The 20678-nt window shown below is 33.1% G+C and overlaps 3 protein-coding genes across 6 annotated transcripts; 2 read left to right on the top strand and 1 right to left on the bottom strand.

Moving 5' to 3' along the window:
- Nucleotides 1-678: 678 nt before the first annotated feature.
- On the bottom strand, nucleotides 679-2791 carry LOC133295915 (triphosphate tunnel metalloenzyme 3). 4 transcript variants are annotated; one of them, XM_061494837.1, is made up of 2 exons: nucleotides 2054-2791; nucleotides 679-750 (listed from the first exon to the last, which is right to left on the bottom strand). In XM_061494837.1, coding segments are annotated over exons 1-2 (606 nt in total). In that variant the 5' UTR covers nucleotides 2659-2791; the 3' UTR covers nucleotides 679-749. The 4 variants fall into 4 exon arrangements, with proteins under 4 accessions (XP_061350821.1, XP_061350820.1, XP_061350822.1 ...); XM_061494836.1 differs by lacking the exon at nucleotides 679-750 and adding an exon at nucleotides 1654-1875; XM_061494838.1 differs by lacking the exon at nucleotides 679-750 and having other exon boundaries at nucleotides 1883-2273; nucleotides 2385-2791.
- Nucleotides 2792-8285: 5494 nt separating this feature from the next.
- On the top strand, nucleotides 8286-10292 carry LOC133295977 (phosphopantothenoylcysteine decarboxylase subunit VHS3-like). Its single transcript, XM_061494921.1, has 3 exons — nucleotides 8286-8396; nucleotides 9726-9778; nucleotides 9870-10292. The coding sequence occupies exons 1-3, from the start codon at nucleotides 8286-8288 to the stop codon at nucleotides 10207-10209; spliced, it is 504 nt and encodes a 167-aa protein (XP_061350905.1). The 3' UTR covers nucleotides 10210-10292.
- Nucleotides 10293-17242: 6950 nt separating this feature from the next.
- Nucleotides 17243-20634, top strand: LOC133295854 (heparanase-like protein 3). Its single transcript, XM_061494717.1, has 9 exons — nucleotides 17243-17702; nucleotides 17969-18005; nucleotides 18141-18324; nucleotides 18452-18597; nucleotides 18934-19164; nucleotides 19251-19440; nucleotides 19526-19651; nucleotides 19928-20027; nucleotides 20105-20634. The coding sequence occupies exons 1-9, from the start codon at nucleotides 17457-17459 to the stop codon at nucleotides 20462-20464; spliced, it is 1620 nt and encodes a 539-aa protein (XP_061350701.1). The 5' UTR covers nucleotides 17243-17456; the 3' UTR covers nucleotides 20465-20634.
- The last annotated feature ends 44 nt before the right edge of the window (nucleotides 20635-20678 follow it).

Here is a 20678-nt window from a genome sequence, read left to right as displayed (position 1 = left end):
AATTAAACTGATTTTTTTTAAAAATCAAAGTAAATTGATTTAAATGATTTGGTTTGAAAACAATTCTACCCTCTTTTGAAAAAAAATTAAAAAAATAAAGAAATAAAATAATAAAAAAAGATTCAGTTCGATTTAAAAATGATTCTGTTCAGTTCGAAAACGGTTTGATTCAATTCAAAAATAATTCAATTCCTTTTGGTTCTTGAATTGATTTTAAAAATGAATTCGGCTCGTGAACTGATTCTATAAACTGATTCGGTTCATGAACTGATTTTTAAAAATCAATTATTTTAAATGCAGTTTGATTCAGTTCATGATTCCATTCAAATTTATGATTATTTTGTACCTCCCTACTTATCTTGTAGCGTCCCAATCTAACATAAATCCCAAATCATGTAAGCAATCCTCGTTCTCATTGAAATATAAAAATGATTTTCTCATTAGAACGAAAAATATAAATGGCTTGTTTATCAGCAAAGAAACAAACGAAACTATAAGTGGTTCTCTTTAGGGGAAATTTTTAGAATACTATCGTAATAGGTGTATCTTACCAATGAGATGATGACACTTAGGCTGATATGTATATTAGAGAAAGAAAAAATATTAACTTTAATATTATAATTATATATTAATCGTATATAATTATAATATCAATCTCACCCCCAAGTCATAAGTTGCACCGAAAACGCTCTCCACTTTGGGAGTTGCAGAGCAGTTGACTATCGTGCTTGCCATTCAATCAACGGTAGCCTACGACAATTGTTTTGATATAATTGGAGTACCGACTTTGTACTAAAAATGAAAACTTTTTTTAAAATTTAATCCATCTTTTTCTTTATAATTCCTTTTATATCTTTTTTTTTCCTTTTAAAATTAATATAAATGTACCTACAACGGTAATAGAGATGGTTTTCTCCTACAACACAAACCATTATCATTAAAAACAATGTCAGTAGCAATATCATAGTATGCTTCAGTGACAAGTTCAAAAGAGAAGGAATAACTTGAAACTGAAGTAGGGTAGGTAAACCAAGATTCATAAAAAAAGAATGGCTATTCATCCATTGCTAATTAAAATTACGTTGCATATGTAGCCTGAAAATTCAGTGAGAATTTTACTTTTTATTTTCCCCATGGAAATCAATGGGGAGGATAATTAGGAAGAGTAGACTTGAGTTTTTAACCACAAGAGAAAATAATATACCTTATTTTAGTACATAAATGTTTAGAGGAGAAAGGTATAACTTGACTTACTACTTAAAAAAATATGACAAGGTTTAAGAAAACATTGGCTGAGTGGAGGAGTATTTGGATACTTATTTACACATTTAAAAGGGAAAAAACTATAGAAGGATCAAAACCTCATAATCCATACTAAGAAATTTTGAAAGGAGTACCTACCATTGAGGAGAAGATGGTGGAAACTTGCCTAAGGAGGCATGACTCTGTGAGGAAAAGACAATAGAGGCTCCAATAAGGAAAGTGGATTAAAAGAAAATAGTTTGATTCAAAATGGTGAAGGAATACCTAAGAATATATTTGGGAAAAACCATTATAAAACCCTCGCCCAAAATATCTCAATGAATTTGATTTTTATTAGAACTCGGTAATGTCAATTTATCCAAAAGATTGCTGCCACCTACAAAGATAGAATACGATCATGGCTCGAAGGGATAAGTCTTTTTTGTAAATTTCACAGCAACTATAAGATACACTAATTGTGCTTTATTGCAATGATGCAAACCATAATAAACTGATGTTAGATGAGTAATGGTTTTTGAGATAAATCTCACAATTATTGAAACGCAAAAGGAAAGTAAACGAGTGACTCCTTGTGGCAGCATAACTGTTGATATAAAGGGGAATGGATCTGATCTGATAACATAGAAGAGTGGTATAAGCATTGACATATGGAAATAAGTCACATAACATACCACATCCTAGAAACAAAATGGTCTTAACAATTGCACAAGACAAATATATGGAAACGAAAGGAAAAAAAATATTCAAATAGACAACTAGCTCAAATAAAAATAATAGAAATTTCACTCACTATGGTAGCATCCCAGATCGAAAAATTGCAAATTTGGATGCCATAGAGTATGAATAATCTATTCCATTCTCCTTCAAGAATTCCTCGAGGATCTGTTTAGCTCCTTCAGGATCAGTACTCTCACACTCGATCTCGTACAAAGTCCCAAAATCAAACTTGGTCTCATCCACTTCCAATTTCAAACCTTTCCATTCATACACACTCCTCACGTTCTCAAAACCTCCCAAACCCACAAACCCGTTTTCACCCACGACCCCAAACTCCTCCTTCACCCTCCCCAAAACCCTAGACTCAACCGAACCCAGCTTCCCCGGTTCCGCAACGCAATCGCGACCAACCTTGGGGTCCAAATCCTCCTCGTCTTCCTCCACGCGGCTCACGCCGTCGACCAGAACCGCCTTGGCTTTGAGCGAAACGACACATCGTTCGTCGTCGTTGTAGAATCGGAGCCGAAGAACGGCGCGGCGCGCCGAGAGCTCAGAAGCCGCGCCGTCGAAGAAGATATTGTGCTGACGATGGGTTATGACGTGGAAGGGAGCGAGCAAGGTGGTGACGTGGCGATGAGCTTCGTCGTTTGCGAGGCGCAGTTTCACTTCGATCTCCATTTGGGAAGGGCACTGAGAAAGCGAGCGTGTGGTGAAGATTTTAGGAGGAGAGGCCAATGCGATGCGCTTTAGAAGAGGGATCTTCGGCGCGATCGAACTGACGGAGGAGAGCGGCGGCGCCAGCGGTGGAGGTTGCGGCGGTGGCGGTTTCGTTGCGGCGACGAGCTACCTCGAGTTCTTCTTTATCTTCGATCTTCACTTCAATTTTGGTTGGTTTTCTTCTCAGCATTTTGTGAATGTGAAGAACAGGAAGATTCCCTTTCCCCAATTGGCCCCTTTAACCCTATCGGTTACTCATCGCTGTCGGGTCGGATCCCGCCCGATACATACAAGGCACTTTTTTGGGACAAATATAATAATTTAAACAGAGATGATTATATTTATTATCTATTTAGTGCCGCTTTAGATGCTCTTATTTTTAGCTTATACATAATTTTTATAACCAAAATTTCTTTTTTTTATTATAAAAAAATTTAAAACCTCAGAGAAATAGTTTTTTTTTAGTTCTTATAAATTTTTCTTGAATTGTTATTTTTTTTAAATATAGAGACGTAGAAAGAGAGAGAGGCAATTTATTGAAATGTGTGTGTTTATGTAACTTTTGATCTAAAATTTGATATAATAATCTAGGGTAATATTTATCTTATTTTTATGAGATAATTAAATTTTTTATACACACAAAAGATAAGTAGATCCCACTTCTTTTTTTCTCTCCTCTTATCTCACTTGCAAAATTGTTTCTACAACATAAGATAATTATTTTCTTACAACATAAAAAAATTATTTCCCAATAATCAAACAACTTTTGGCTTTTTTTAAACTCTTTTTTTAGTTTTAGCTTAAAAATAGCTTTTAGTTATAAAAAAAGAGGTTCCAAACTTCCTACCTTTTTTTATACATAAATTTCTTACCTTTACTATATTTTATCACCGTAGGTTGTATTTTTTTTTAATTTAAATCAACGATTGAAAGAGAGAGAAATAATAAATATAATTAGTTGATAAAATTAATTGAAATAGAAGCAAAATACACACACATATATATATATATATATGAAAAATATTTATACATTCATTTTAGATAAGGTTATCTACCAACACTACGTTGTTTTGATTAATGAAAAGTGTTTCTCTAACTTTAGGTGAATTAATGAAGGGTGTTTCAGTAAAATACATATGATAAAAAAATAAACAAAATTACGAAAACACCCTAACGACGTAGTTTTTGGGATAGATGTAAATAACCTTACCTAAAATGGCTGTAGAAATATTTTTCTCATATATATAAATATATATGGTTCACTTTTTCTACAGTCAATGGAGATAACTTATCTACATTAGTTATCTACATTGAGCCCAAAACGACGTTGTTTTAAGGCGAAAATCAAGGTATTTTCGTAATTATAATTTATTTCAGAGTTATAATAGTCTTTTTCATTCTAATTTTTTAATTTTTCAACCCAAAATAATATCGTTTTGAGAGCGAATGTAGGCTGTAAAAATATTAAAGCTATATATATATATATATTATTTGAAACCTTAGGTTTAAATTTGATCTAATGATAATAAGGATAGAAAGATTAAATAGACAGGTAATACAACTGTCTCAATTTTTAAATAATATAAATATTAAATATTAAAATGGTGACGTTGAAATTAAAATCAAAATATCTCTTATTTTGAGAAATAATAATAAATAATAGTACTTGTTTACTTAAATTAATATATTTTAGATAACATGATAATATTTATATATAATGTTTTAAAATATATATTTTGTTATAGTTTCTTATTTTTAAAAATTGGGCAAATTACACAAAGTCGCCCTCAATTTTTGTGATTGTGGTACCATTGTTACAAATTTAAACTATTTTTGCGAGAGATAAAATATGTCAAATGAGGTGTCATTGCGTAGATCTCAAAAATTTATGTGAAATAAATCAAAATCATTTCATTTGAATTTCTGAGTTAAAAGTTATGGCCTTCCGAAGTTTTATGGTAACTGAATTGTCTATGGTAACAAGATTGTGTCGTGCGAGTGCCCTTAGGGGGTCGCGACATTCACCTAAAAAAAACAATTATGCGAGTGCCCCAAGGGGGGTCATGGCACTCAGTGTCGCTGTAACCCCTGCGACACTAAATGACCCCCATTGGTAAATACTAAAAATCAAATACCAGATAGGAAAATTAAAGGGAAAAAACCCCTTTTGGTCAAAGAGCCGACAAAATACCTGTGGGTTCCGTTTAACCCGTCACAAATGGTTGGTTGGATTGAAATTTCCAACTCATCAATTCGTTTCAACCCGCTTCGCATAAGGGTGGGTCAAAACAGGTTCAACATGTCGCGGGAAGGGTTAGCCCACCGGGTCATTTTTATTTATTTTGATCGTCAAATAGTATTTTATTTGTCACATTAAGCTTTTATGATATTCAAGATTTTAATCTCAGTCCACTCCTTTAAAAAATAAGAAAAAAAAGGGCGAAAATGAATTCATAGAGACTATCCGATTGAATATAAACATAAATTTAGGCTTTGAGATTCGAAGAAAATTTAAGGAAGTATGAAATGAAATGAAATAATATTATAGAATTTATAAAATATTATATATATATATATATATATATATATATATATATATATATCTCGCACAATTGATAGATAACTAGATCATTTAAGAATGCTGATAGAGATTCGATTCCTGGTCATTAATTGGGAGATACCCTGAGTTATACTCAATTTTTATTTTATTTTTTAAGTGAGTTGGGGGATCGGGGTGAGCCGATTCATTTTACCACATAATATGTATCATTTAATCTCATTGACTAAAATTTTGAAAGTTTAGAAACAGTGACAAAACATTAGGAAATTATACAAAAAATGACATGAAATTTGATGAAATCACAAAAAGAAGGGGATAATTACAAATTGAGAATGCGTAAATTTTATAATTATTCATATTTCATTTATTTAATATGAAAAAAATCATGTAAAAAAATTACAACCTCATACAAAGGTGAATCAACTGTAATAGTTTTATAATTATCCATTTTAATATTTTATCTCTTTCTTTCTTTACCACCATTAATCCATCTGATTATGTTTTTCACGTCCACTCCCAATTAATTTAGCTTGAAAATGCCGGTTGGAGGAAGTTTAGTGAGTGACTCTCTGTTGTTTTTTCTCTTCAAGAGTCAAGATTGGTGACGAAATTGAAGCCCATATAAGTCACATATGTTAACTCCATACAGTATGCTTCTAGGAAAACAAATTGCTGTGCAAATTGATTTACCAAATACGTCGTGGATGTGTAGAGATGGAAGACTTTGTCACTTCCAAGACCCTCATGCAGCCTTGTTGCTTCTTCATGCATATATTGCTCCTGCTTCTCGGCCTAAAACTTCTGTTTTTCGATAATTTGCTTTCTTCCTGGTTTTGTATATTGGTTTCTCTTTTTGTTTGGGGCTTAGGCCCTTGTTAGTTGTTATGTACCCCAAAAAAAATAATTTTTATCTTTAATTTAGTTTTTATTAAAATAACATAGTACTTTGAAAATGTTAAAAAACTTTCCAAGGAAAAAAAATCAAAATTTAGGAAATTGTAAATTGTTAGAGATAGCCAAAATTTACTTTTTTAACTTTCGAGGAATTATGAGCTTATTTGAATGGATTTAAAAAAAAAATTGTGGCTTTTTTAAAAAAAAAAACCATATCTTATTTTAAAGTTAAAGTTATTTCACGTTTGGATTAAAAATATAAAAAATATTTTTAAATAAAAAATTATTTGAATATTAAAATTAATAAATAATTATATATATATAATTACTAAAAAAAACATGCGTCATAGAAATGGGTTATGGGGTTGAGGTAAAAATAATTTTTTAAAAAAATTTAATTTTTGAATTCTATTTTTTTAGAAATAAAGAATCTTGAATTATAAAAAGGAAATTATTTAAAGTTTTTTTAATTTCTTTTTTTAAAAGTTACTCTCCAAATACATAAAATTACTCAAAGGATTTTTCTTAAATAAAAAAAACAGCTTTTTTACGAAGGAAAAAAAAATAAAAATCCAAACGCACACTATATTATTAATTCTTTAATTCGCAATAAATGATAATCGTTGATTGACGGAAATCAATGGTTAAGATATGGTTGTAAGAGGTTGTAAACGAAAATAGGTGGTAAATATAACCTTCCTCATATTATTCAAGGATAAGTTATTCTGCCTACTCTTATTTTACCTACCTTTGCCTACCCCTTTCAATATCGTTCGATTATAATCTCATCCAACAGCCGAAATTTGCGATATAAAATAAACTCTTTTTTTCTTTTTTCTTTCTCCTCACTTCCTCCCACACCCTTTCTTTTTCCTCCCCTTTCTCTCTTCCTTTGCAACCAAGACCGAAAATAACAAGAAAATCGAACGAAAAACGCATATGACCATCAATTAAAAAACCTCACTTATTTTGCCTATCCCTAAACAAAATATCTTCAAAATTAAAAGGTGACCGTAGAAAGAGTAACTAAAAATAATCCATATAATTCTATAAATCCCAAATATGAGACAATCAAATTCAAACGTGCTTACGTGCAAATTTCAAGTTCAGCTCTCCTTTTGTGCAAATTTTCCTCTCTTTTTTGTTTAGATTATTTTCAAAAGCAATTATATTTCTTTCCTCGATTTGTTTGTATATATACATTCAATCAAACCTTCAAGAAGGAAATTTATTATGAGGTCAATTGCAGTTGCTATTAGGTCAATTGCAGTTACTATTTGCTTTCGACTACATGCTTTCAAGATTAACAAGAATGAAAGATATAACACTCCTCTAAACCAAACTGATCATATGCTTCGAAACTTTTTATCAAGTAAAAATATGTAAAAAAATATCATCTTGAATTTGAGAAATTGATTTCCCTTCACTTCACTCAATCAACGAGCTGCTATAGGAATGTCGATTTGGTAGCTTCTACATCTAAATTCAATGTGTTTTTAATTCAATTTTCTCGTTATCTTCGATCTTGACCGCATAGAAAGAGAGAAAGGGGAGGAGAGAGAAAATGTGTGAGAGAAACTGAGGAGAAAGCAAGAAAAAAAAAGGGTTTATTTTATATCGTAAATATCTACCGTTAGATGAGATTGTAATCGAATGATATTGAAAGGGGTAGACAAAGGTAGGCAAAATAAGAGTTAACTTATCCCTATTATTTATAGGAAAAAGATATTGTGACAACCAAGTTGTGTTACTATCAAGTGACTACCAATCAATCTCACCGTTAGATCGATTATGGTGATCCAACGGTTATATTTATTTCTATCTTTGTATGGTCATGATTCTCCATATTTAAAGTGAAAGCATTAAATATGGGAAATCATAACCATACAAGGTGAAAATAAATATAAAGTATTAAATTTATATTAAAACACTTAAACGACGACGTGTAAGCAAACAATTTGCTGTGGCAACATCGATTTGAATTCCAAAACCCTAACGGGACCAAACCCAATTTCCCGCACACAACATAAACAATTATACACACTCTCTCAAAGTCTCTCTCTCTCTCTCTCTCTCTCTCTCTCGGGTTTCATTGTTCAGTGCTCAAGCAAAGTTACGGTGTAGCATTTGGGCAATGGAGTTTCAGAGTCTCAGCTTTGAGGAGAGGACGATGTGGATAAGCTCTGTTGTGATCGACACTGTCCTCATTGCTACTGGGAAAACTCTCGCTTGCCTTCTCATAGCGGTATTCCTTTCAAAAACCTTCCCTTTTCGGTTTCATTACTACATTTACCTTCAATATGCTTCTTATTCATGTCTCAATTGTAACAATTTCAGTTTAAATTCTTGTATGCTTTATTGGGATTCCACATTTTTCTTATGTTATGTGGTTTCGTTTTCACTCATGCGATTTATTCTTTCGTTCCTTAGTTTAGGGCTTTCTTTGGTGAAGTTGCCTCTCTCGCGAATAACACCTTTGTATATTTCTTATGGGGACCTTCATGCTTAATTTTTTTGTAAAATGTAAAACTTGGTGTTGGTTAATAAAATAGTTAGTATACTTGGAAGTTGGAACAGTGGAGCATAGCTCTTAATGTACTGATCCTTCTTCCTTTTGTTGCTAGAAAGAAGCATGGGTGCCAGAGAATGACAGTTTTTTACTATGGAATTCATAAATAAGCCTTTCATTGTGTATTAGTGGTTAGAACACATTTTGCTTCGAGCATTGAGTAACGAGTACTGAGTAGAGCTAAGTCTTTTTGTTTTGACATGTTCCCGAATTGCTTTGCCTACCCTCGCAAGTGGGGTTTCTTTGGGAGTTGTTGAAGTGTTAAGTGTTCCCTAGTTGCTTCAGCTTCCCCATACACCAGTCATGCTACTTCTTATTTTTTATTAGCTTTTAGGGATGATTAGCATAGAATTATGTACTGCTAGCCTGCTACTTACTTGCCTTGTTTTGAGTTGTTGATGATGTATCTTAATTCTTGTTATATCTAATCTGCTGTTTTATTCATCAGTAATGAATAATGATACTTTAAATGCCTTAATACCAACAATTTGCTAAACAAGATGTCAAGAGGGATTCCAGCAAGACATTTGTGGCTAAGTTTAGAAGATTTTTCTTGAACAGGGTCTTATGTTGATTGTGTCTGCATCACACTGGCATGCTTGTTTTTCAGGTTCAGCTTGTCAAACAGTGAACCTTTTAGTTCTTCATTTTTAATGCTATAACGGGGTGCTCTTTGTAATCCATTGTACCCATTCTTCCTTCTGTCCCTCTCTTCTCTTTCAAAGTTGGGAACTCTTTGTGATCATTTTTATTGGAACTGTGGCATATTACAATCTCTATTTTGAAATTTCAATTTGCATCATGCCACCTCTGCTTGAAGCTGCGCACAAATAATCAAACTGCAATATTGAGCTCATAGTATAATCGTGTCCACTTGTGCTTTGCGTATGTCATAAACTTTGTTAATGGTCTATTTTTCATTAGGTTAAATAACTTACACTAAAATCTCCATCGTACAGTCCATTACATTGTATGAAGTAAAGATTTTTGTTTGTTTTCCCCCAGACTCGAGCTCTTCTTGCAGATGTCAATGATTTAGTGTCACCAATGGATGGAAGGTAAGAATAAATGTGCTTACTTTATTTAAATGTGTTATGGTTGTTTCATTTGGAAAATCCAATTATCTCGATTTGTTTAATTCTTTCCTAGGTTTCCTATAGACCAACTGTGCAAGAGAAAACATACTTCTGAAGAAAACAAGGATGCTAGTGAAACAGAGGATGATGAGGATGATGAAGAAGTGAATGATGCAGATGATGATGATGATGGAGATGACGAGGACTTCTCTGGTGATGAAGGCGAGGAAGACGTAGATCCTGAGGATGATCCTGAGGCCAATGGTGCAGCAGGAAGTGATGACGACGATGAGGATGATGAAGAAGATGATGACGATGATGAAGATGGTGGAGAAGATGGAGAAAATGATGAAGAGGAAGAGGATGAAGACGAAGAAGAATCTCCGCAGCCACCTTCTAAGAAGAAAAAGTGAGAATTATACCAGTAGGCAAATTGTTTTCTTTCTGCCTGTTTAATGCTTTCTAGTTTCTAGTCAAGTTCTCAGTACGGAGATTTACCAGCCTGAACATGTCACCCATCTTTCCTAGGTCCGATATTATAATTTATGAACGTTATAATTAATATATTCTCATTGCTATTATTAGTGTTGCTTGTCATAGTTACATCATCTTTATTGTTACTGTCTATTCAAATTTGAAGGTAATCAGAGTCACCTTTCTCGTCAGAGTTTTCTGCTTTTGAAGGACGAGTTGAGAAAGTACGTTTTACCTTGGTCTCGTTATTTAGAGAAAATTGAAGTGAAAAGCAGTACTAGCACTTCTGCTTTAAAGTTCAAACTATTTGGGCTGCGTTTTTCATCATATAAGGATGGCTTAATAACTAAGTTCAAACTCTATCTCTCCTTGATCATTGAGTTCATGAAATGAGACACCTGAAATATGACTAATTGAATGTTTACCTCGAACATCACATGGGAATTTTGAAACAAAAGAGAATTGGGATTTCCAAGTCGTTATGTGTTTATACTGATGTAGAGTATAGTAGACTAGTAGTTTGATATCTTGGCAAAAGGGTCGCTTCAGAGACCCAGAGTCTAGGATTTGATGTAATCTCCAAATTGTTGGGGTCTGCTATCAAGGAACATTGCTAACATGGTTCATAATTTGCTTTTGTTAACTGCAAACCAATATAATCAACTGGTTGTAGAAGAAGTGCATTGCAAACTTGTACGAATTTAACCTACTATGTTAGGCCTGAAATCATTATTTTAAGGAGGGTTTTACTTGAGTAAGTATCACTTTGGGCCCGAAAATTGTGAACGCAGCAGTTAAAACCAACAAAAATAGAAGGAAAGCAATGTAGAGAGAAGAACACTGAAAAGTTTCATACTTGCAAATAGGTTTATATAAATGGTTCCGTCCCCGCCCCCCAAACAAAAAAAAAAGCAATAAAATGTTCGGTGGAGTTGTGGATGAATTATGATTATAGGGAAAGGTTATGCTTAGCACAATTTTAGCTTTATCATTCTTACTGTTTATTTGGTGATAGTTGGATCAATTGGAAATCAACGGCAGTTAGTATTTCATCTTTTTCAACCATTGATCCAACGATAATCAAATAGGTAGTAAGAATGATAAGGTTAAAATGATAGTAAGTATAACTGCCTCATGATTGTAAATTTGTAATTCCAAGATTTGATTTAAATTATTTATTTATATTTTGGCTTTCCATCATTTTAAATTTCATTATTGAATAGATGGTTGCAGCATCAGCATGTATTGTATAGCGCTTCTCCACCACTTCTGCCATTAAGAATCATGGAATTTCATATGTTACAGTAGAAGTAAATTCAAACACGTATAATTAAATATGATGAATCATGTGGAAAATAAAACTTAGCAGAAGAATTGATAGTCCATCTTTAACTGGCCTTGTACCTTTTAAGTGGCACACAAAAATGCAATTAATAGCAGCATAGTAAACAACACCATCAACTCGAAAAGCAGGTAAAGTATTTCACTCGTGGCTTGTCCAGGGGTGTCAATATGGGTTTTGACACGCGGGTCAACCCGCGACACGACACGAAAATTCGTGTTCGGGTTGACCCGTGAAAAAATTCGTGTTGTGTTCGTGTTGGAAAAAATGACACGCAAAAAATTCGTGTCGTGTTCGTGTTTATGAATTCGTGTTCGTGTCGACCCGTATTATTTTTAATTATTATTTTTTAATTTTTTTTTTTAACTTTTTATTTATTTTCGATCTATTTTTTTAAATTTTTTTTGTCAATTACCGTTTTGTCCCCTATTTTGCGTGTTATTCGTGTCGTGTCGTGTCAACCCACAAAAAATTCGTGTCGTGTCAGTGTTGAAGATTTTGACACGAATGAAAATTCGTGTCGTGTTCGTGTTGATGTATTCGTGTCGTGTCGAATTCGTGTCGTGTCAACCCATATTGACACCCCTAGGCTTGCCTGTACCGTTTCCAGAATTGTTTGGGCAAGATCCTTATATCAAGGATCCAGAGCGTGCAAATGCTGGCATAAAGAATCCTTGTTAACAATTTCAAAAAATAAAATAAAAAGAATCCTTGTTAACTGATTTAATGTTTTAATCTTGGGGAAAAACATCTAACTAAATCTCTTATAAGAAAGATCCTTTTTCAGGTTATTGTGAAATGAGTGAATCCCCTTAATGTTGGCATATTCAGGTGCCACTATTTTTTTTTTAAGTAAAACACTTAATTAGAGGTCACATACAATGTAACTACCTTTTACTCTTATCATTTTGTTAAATTCTTGGGTGAGGTGATTCTAGCCATTTCGAGGCATTAGTGGTGATTTAGATAGCACAAAGTTCAATCTTTAAAAGTTACTGGCTATTATAGGAAAAATATACTTGATGTATATTCTCAACTTTTGTAACGAGTTTTTCTACGTCTGTTAAATGTATCATTTAATTGATTAAAGTAAGCGAACTTAAGGTAAAATTAAATTGTGGGATTTGTCAGTATTATGAAAAAATTACTTTCGGCTACATAACATTTTTTGTTTCATTGTTGGACTCTTTACTCAGGATCCATCATCAATTTATTTTGTTTTATTTATTATAATGAGTAGTGGACAAATATTGGACCGATAGAGAAAGAGAGGTGAATGCCCAAGCCCACATTGTCCTGAGGCAGAAGCAGCCTGTGGCCGGCGATTCCCCTCCATTATTTATTTATCATTAGGGAGTAGTGGACACTATTGGACATTCTCTTTGTTCTTACGTTAAAAATAGAAAAACAACATTAAATAACATGTATTAAATATTAACATAATAGTAGTACAAAACATTAAATAATCAGGTAGTAATCAATGTGGAGCACAAAGCGGAAAAATCTATTACATTTATCCTGTTCCTCTTTCCGTTCCTTGAAAGTCCAATTTTGTCTCACCCAATTGTTTAAAACATATGGTGATTTCTCAAGGCAAATATGCCATAAAATAGACCTTTACTGAATAATCTTTTCACCTTTTTTGTGTGTGTGTGTGTGGCCCTTTTAGTTTCTTCATTCTCAAAAGGTATTGTGTCCAAGTGAAGTTTACTCCAAAATAAAAACTGCTGCAGTCGCATAAATTGCCCTTTCAACGAGAAAGTCAAGAAAATGATGACCGCCCTCTAGAACCACTCACACATGACATGCATTTTGACTGACAAGATTTTTCCTTCTAAGTCAAGTTCTTTTTTTTATTATTTGTACCCAAAAAAATTCAGACCCCATTCATTTATTTTTCCTAAACATAAAAGTATTAGCATGTTGGTTATTGGGCAGGTATATATAAAAGTCTACTTAACCAAGCTAACTCATGGGTTCCCCCAAAATTTCCCCTTTTTGGTCAAAGGTTAATCCTTGGGAAATGGAAATCATGGGTCTCTAAAAACGGCATGCATTAATATATGTTACAGATAATACTATATTGTTGTTATTGTTAACCATGAATTTTAATGTGGTGTAGTGGGTGACAGCAGAAGATAGGAAAAGGAATCATGTTGCAATTGTAACTTTCAAGGTTAGCTTGGAGTGAACTAATACTTCACCAAACAATGATACCTTCTTATCTAATCCAAGAAACAAACATTTTTGTGGTTGAGTGCGTAGGTCTGTCTTCCATTCATCCTAATCCCAAAAGCGTCAAATATGCGGGTAGTAGTGGGCAACAGCAAATATTGGACCCAATTAACCAATTTTGTCCATCAATCCTTGTTAGATAGATTTTTATTTAGGGATAAGTTATTTGTAGTAAATGTAATAGGACGTTATTTTGAGAAAAAAATTACGATGTTTTTGTAATTTTAATTTATTTCAGGGTTATTATAATCTTTATAATTATAATTTTCTAATCTTTCAATCCAAAACGACGTCGTTTTGAAAGTAAATGCAGATAACTTATCTATATTAACTGCATAAATATTTTTCTATTTTTTTTTGGGTGACTATGAGAAAGTCATAAAGATAAGAGCATTAGAGAGATAAGCGAGCCCTTACGGGCACATGGATTTTGCCATTGTAGCAGCTCAACAAATCAATGCTTCAAAGTTGAAACCTCAAACTAATGATTATGGAGTAGATATCAGCAGTTTTTGGCATGTATAATTGAGAAAGACATTTCACTCTCCGCTTGATTAAAAATATAACACTTTGCAGGCTTATAATTCCACCTAATTAATTCAATTACAAAAAAATCACCTAATTAATTATATCTATGCACCAGATCTGCAAAACAACAAACTTTTGGTGGGCACGGCACCATGTGAGGACTGTGTGATCTGTGGGATGTTAGCTTTGCTTGTATTTTGAAGCGTTACGTTTATATATCATTGATTGATCTTCATTTTCATGAGAACTAGTGGGAAGCTTCCATTTATGTTACGGATAGGGGTGTTGTTAGACACATTTGAGGAATGTAAGTAGTGTTTTGTTTTTTATACCAAAAAATAAAATAAAAAAATAGTGTTTTGTTTTTAATACTCTTTTACAATTATAAACAATAATGAACTAAAGTGTGGTTAAAATCAAATCGTTTCATTTAATATAAGCAGTGGATGTAGATAAGTTATCTACATTCATTCTCAAAACAACGTTATTTTGGGTTAAAAGCTTAAAAAATTATAACGAGAAAGACTATTATAATCCTGAAATAAATTATAATTATAAAAATACCATGATTTTCGCCCAAAACGACGTCATTTTGAGCTCAATATAAATAACTTATTACATTGATCACAAAAAAAGCAAACCAATATACAATTTATAATATTTTTTAGTCTCCTTTGAAAGAGCTTTAGTTTTGTGGTCCCGGTGCATATTTCAATGAGTGGGTCACAAGAGTGAAAAGAGAGGAGAGAGAAAAATTCTTTTTTTTTTTTTTTTTTTCAAGTATCACATTTTTAGTGAAAGGACCACAATGAACTAGGATCTATGAAGCACCGACACTTCAGAGATCTTGACGTGTCGTGTCCGACACTTCCTGATACTCTCCGACACTTTGACACTCTCCGACACTCCAACACTAATAGATTCGTTGGATTACAATTATAATTTTATTGAGTTTAATATAAATATTTGGGGCATCTTATATTTCTTTACAAAATTGATGAGTATTATAAGTTTAACTTCATTTTTTTGTTAAATTATTGAATATTAAATATAATATACACTACATAAATAAAAAATATTATTTAATATCACAACGTGTCCTAACGTGTCGAAATATAACAGTTTTTAAAATTAATGTATCGGAGTGTCGTATCATGTCGTGTCACATGTCTCGTATCGATATCGGTGCTACGTAGACTAGGATCACGTTAAATTCCCCCCCTTTGAACATGGACATGCAATGGCCACCCACACCACAAGTACTGACACTAGAAAACAAATAGAAAACAGGAGTTGTTAAGTTTTAGTTTAATATCTTTTTAGTTCTCAATCATTTTTGTTAAGTGAATAACCGCTGGGCTACATGCGTTTAGTTGGTCTAAGCATTGGGAAAACAAAAAAGATCATTAAAAAACTGAAAGGGGAATAAATATTGTTGTACATAATGGTATAAGAAGAAAACAAAGAAGAAGAAAAAAAAAAACCTAATGAGGGCTTTAGTTGACACTATTGATATACCCTCAAAAAATGTTCAATACACAAAACAACAGAGCTTACGGGTATGAATGCAATTAATGTCTTAAATATCAAAGTTGCAAATGCTTAAACAACAATAATAGCATCGCATGCCCATCAAGTAAAACCTTCCTAGCATAGTTCATCCCAAGTCCAAATCATTACCAGCTACTGACATTACACCGCTAATACCGTCCCTCGTTAAGCCATTAAATGGCACAAAAGAATATTACAAAGCTTAATTAATTTTCTTAATCATTTCAATTTTGGTGAATACATAATAACTAAGAATACCATGCACAGAAAATAGTTCATGCAATACCATGATTACCATCACAATCTCATTTTTATTTCCAACTCAAAACTTTAATACGAGTCAGGCTGCAAAATGATAAAGAAAATAAAAATAAATGCAAACCACTTGAAACCATCTTTAATTGTATCATGCAAGTGGTCATGGTGTTGTTTTCGCTGGAGTTTGAAAAAGAAAAACTTTCTGTGTCCATTATCTTGTACCTTTTTTATCAGGAAAACTGATCCTTACCCCCTCCTCCACCAGCGACAAACATGACGTTATTCTAAGGCTCCACTATTAGAATAATTTCATCCAAAAAAAAAAAAACAATATAGAGAAGAAAATTAGAATAATTAAAAAAAAAGCAGGAGAGAGATTTTCCTTGACCAACCAATATACCTTTTTAGTCAAGGGGAGATAATATAAATATTAATTAACTATACAACTTAATTTTCATCAACCTTTTAAACACAAGTAAATCTTTTTGGATACAAACAAACACATGTAAAATTTGATATTTCCTAAGAAGTATGGTAGTTAAAATTGAGATTTTACGTAAAATAAAAAAAAAGATAAAAGAATCATAAAATGTAAAATCATAAAATAAAAAAATCGTAAAAACATAAAAACATTTGAAATTTTGATGAAATCGTTTTGATTAAAAAAATCGTAAAAACACAAATTTAAATCAGAATTTTAACTATCATGCTTACAAGCATTAAATAGACTGGATCATATCAATATTTATGAATATGAGTTAATTATAAAATTTAAATGTAAGATTCACATATGAAGAGATCCATGAATTTTTCAATTTTACCAATGTTAACTTAGAAAATACAATATATACACTAATTAATGCATTATTTAAAACATAGCAGTCTGAAATATTGTTATGATTATTTTCTTTTTTCAGTGATTGATTGGCATAAAAGAAAAAGTTTTTTCTAGACCGGTACCTGAAGAGGAAGGGGAGGCATTTAGGCTTGTCTATAAGTAACAAATGTTTTGCTCACAATGGACACATGAAGTGTCTTTCCTATATGTATTTGTACAGAGTACAGACACAATTTTCCTGCTAAGAAAGTTTTTATGTTCTCTATGTCATTAAATTATCAAACTTCTTTACACACCCTGTCTGTCTCTGTGACCTTGCAATTTTTGCAGTAACAAAACCTTAACTCTTTAAAACCTTTATGGCTGCTTCCTGGCCTAGGTGCTAGCCCATTTATGAAAAACCACACAAATCTTTAGTTTGGTTGATTCAGGAAATGGGTTCTCAGATAAGGCTTCTGGGTCTGTGTTTATGGATGTATTTGGTAAGCTTCAGATTCATTGGAGTGAATGCTCTGAATGAAAGAGGAGTTGAAGCTGTTAAAGGGATTGTTTTTATTCATGGGAAATCTGCTATTGGTAAGATTGATGATGATTTTATCTGTGCAACTCTGGATTGGTGGCCTCCTCAGAAATGCGACTATGGAAAATGCAGTTGGGGTCATGCTTCTCTGCTCAATCTGGTATTATTCTTTTCTTTTAGTCCTATGGTTCCTGAATCTCTAAAAAAGTGTTTTTTTTTTTTTTGAAAACATCACTCTCTGCATGATGATGTTCTTTAACTTTTTTAGAATGATGCTTGAATCTATCTAGAATGCATGTTTACGGTCTCTTAGCTCAGCTGCCAAAATTTTGTGCACGGTTCTAATAATATAGAGAACCTTCAGAATCTTATGCAGTTGGTAAATGAAATAGAAAATTTACATATTATAATTTTCATCTCATGCAGGACCTCAACAACAAAATTTTGTTGAATGCAGTAAAAGGTAAGAGAGATTTCATTTCACATATCTCTATAGTTTTCACAGCAATTTTCTTCATTTTTTTAGTAATTTTATTGGACGATTCACGGTTGTTTTGAGAGTTTAATAAGGCACTCGTTGCCTCTGGATGTTGTGCAGCCTTTTCACCCTTGAAAATTAGATTGGGTGGCACGTTGCAAGATAGGGTCACATATGGGACTGAAGATAATCGGAAACCCTGTATTCCTTTTGTTTGGAACACTAAGGCAATGTTTCGTTTCACTGAAGGGTGCTTACCGATGCATAGGTGGGATGAGCTAAACAGCTTTTTCCAAAAAGCAGGGTAAAAATCAGTTCCCCTTGTTGTTGTTGTTGCCTGTGTTTTAGTTTTAGGACTAAGCAGATTCATCTTGTGGATTTGGCAACTGTGTTTTTAACAAGTTTAAACATTAATGATAGGTATATTTCAGGGCTAAGGTTATCTTTGGATTAAATGCTCTTGCTGGAAAATCTGGAACTGCTGGTTCTGCTGTTGGACCTTGGAACCACTCCAATGCTGAATCTTTTATACGTTACACAGTAAGAAAGAAGTACACCATTCATGGTTGGGAACTTGGTAAGTGTATGCCTGCCCTCATTACAAATGCCAGAGTAGGAAGTGCTGCTGCCACAATAAGACTATAATTGAAAATGGTGATCTTAAATCTGTCATTGTCTTTATCACAAGGCACGATTTCTTTTGAAAATGATAACCATTCATCCAAAAATTTAATTTTTTATACAAATATTTGTAGTTGTCAATTTTGTTTCTTTGTTAAAAGAAAGAAAAATAGCAAATTTCCTTCTATATAATTAACTGTTCTGTTGTATATTAAGCCATAATGAATAAATCTGTCTTGCTTGGGGGCTTGTGTATTTGGACTAAACTACAAGGATCTTTTTTCACGGGCAGGCAATGAATTGTGTGGGAATGGAGTTGGAACAAGTGTTTCTGCAGATCAATATGCTTCTGATGTAGCTGCTTTACGATACATAGTTCAAAATGCATATAGAGGAATTGAGCCAAAGCCACTTGTCATTGCACCTGGAGGCTTCTTTGAGGCAAATTGGTTCAAGGAATTTGTTAGCAAATCGGGTGAATCTGTAGATGTGGTCACCCACCACATTTATAACCTTGGAGCAGGTATTTTCCACCAAACAGGACAAAAATTTATTATGTTTTCCCAATCTCCATCAATTTGACTTGAACTGAAAGCTACTTACATGTAGGAGTTGATGACCACCTAACTGATGAAATTCTCAATCCTTCCTTTCTTGATGGGGTGGCCAGCACATTCAGCAGCCTTAAAAATATACTTCAAAGTTCAGCAAACTCAGCAAAAGCATGGGTTGGTGAGGCAGGTGGGGCTTACAATAGTGGGCATCATCTTGTGTCTGATGCATTTGTCTACAGCTTCTGGTTAGTGTTACTCCCCGTTATTGGTCAATATATCAGTAGGGATTCTTTACAAGTGTTTCATCTAATGTAATCATATCATACACAGGTATTTGGATCAGCTTGGCATGTCAGCTTCTTATGACACCAGAACGTACTGCAGACAGACTTTGATAGGAGGAAACTATGGTTTACTGAATACTAGTACTTTCGTGCCAAATCCAGACTATTATAGGTACTATAAAAATTGAATTTCATTGTTGAACAATAGGCACCGTAACTATGGACTCGTTTGGTGCAGCATTATTGTGTCATTCTTCCTAAGCTGATATATCAGATTTTCTGTTCCCATGCATGTGACGTTTGCTTCATTAATTTGCTTGCCTCTTTGTCAAGGATCCCATTTTTCAATAGAACAAGTGGTTTTATTAAAGGGGGTCCCATTTGAAGTAAATTCATAATATTATTTTTATAATATTTCTGTGGTTATGATGTGCTTTGTCCCTTGCAGTGCTCTTCTTTGGCACCGACTCATGGGAGGACGTGTCTTGTCAACTACCTTCATTGGGACAAAGAAGATAAGAGCCTATGCACACTGTGCAAAGGAATCTGTGAGTGATATTTTGCATCAGTATGAATATTTAGTAGATATATTATTTGTGAAATCTGATTTGATGCTGTCTTACAGAAAGGAATCACAATACTATTACTCAACTTGGACAACAGCACCACTGTTCAAGCCGAAGTGGCCATAAAATACACTGAGAGTTTGTGGCACAGAAAGAGGTCTCGTAATTCAAATTTTACTAAGCTACCTTACCCTCGTGTGAGTGAACCAGCCAGAAAAGAGTACCATTTAACAGCAAAGGACGGGAATTTACATAGCCAAATCATGTTACTAAATGGAAACATTCTGACTGTAAACTCAGCTGGTGATATTCCCCCCTTGAATCCTATATATGTAGACTCATCAAAGCCAATAATAGTTGGTCCTCTCTCAATTGTATTTGCCAATATACCAGATGTTGTTCTTCCAGCTTGCAGCTAGCTCAGTGGCACTAGGCGAAACCGAAAATTGGTTTCACTTGGTTGTTGAGAAAATAAGAGATAAAATACATGGAAAATATCTTCATTTTCAATTTCTTGGTGATAATTGCCCATTTTTTTTGTGGGGGGTCAAGCACTAGGACTTTGATTGGTTTTGTTTGTTACCCAATGCATACCATTCAGTTCATTAATGCAATTTTTAAATTTTATAATTT

Source organism: Gastrolobium bilobum, unplaced genomic scaffold (assembly GCF_033153095.1).
Source record: "Gastrolobium bilobum isolate Gb01-03AN ecotype WA unplaced genomic scaffold, APGP_CSIRO_Gbil_v1 utg2195, whole genome shotgun sequence".
NCBI lineage: Eukaryota > Viridiplantae > Streptophyta > Magnoliopsida > Fabales > Fabaceae > Gastrolobium > Gastrolobium bilobum.
The sequence above is the reverse complement of the archived record's forward strand: the minus strand, read 5'-3'. Positions and strand labels throughout refer to the sequence as shown.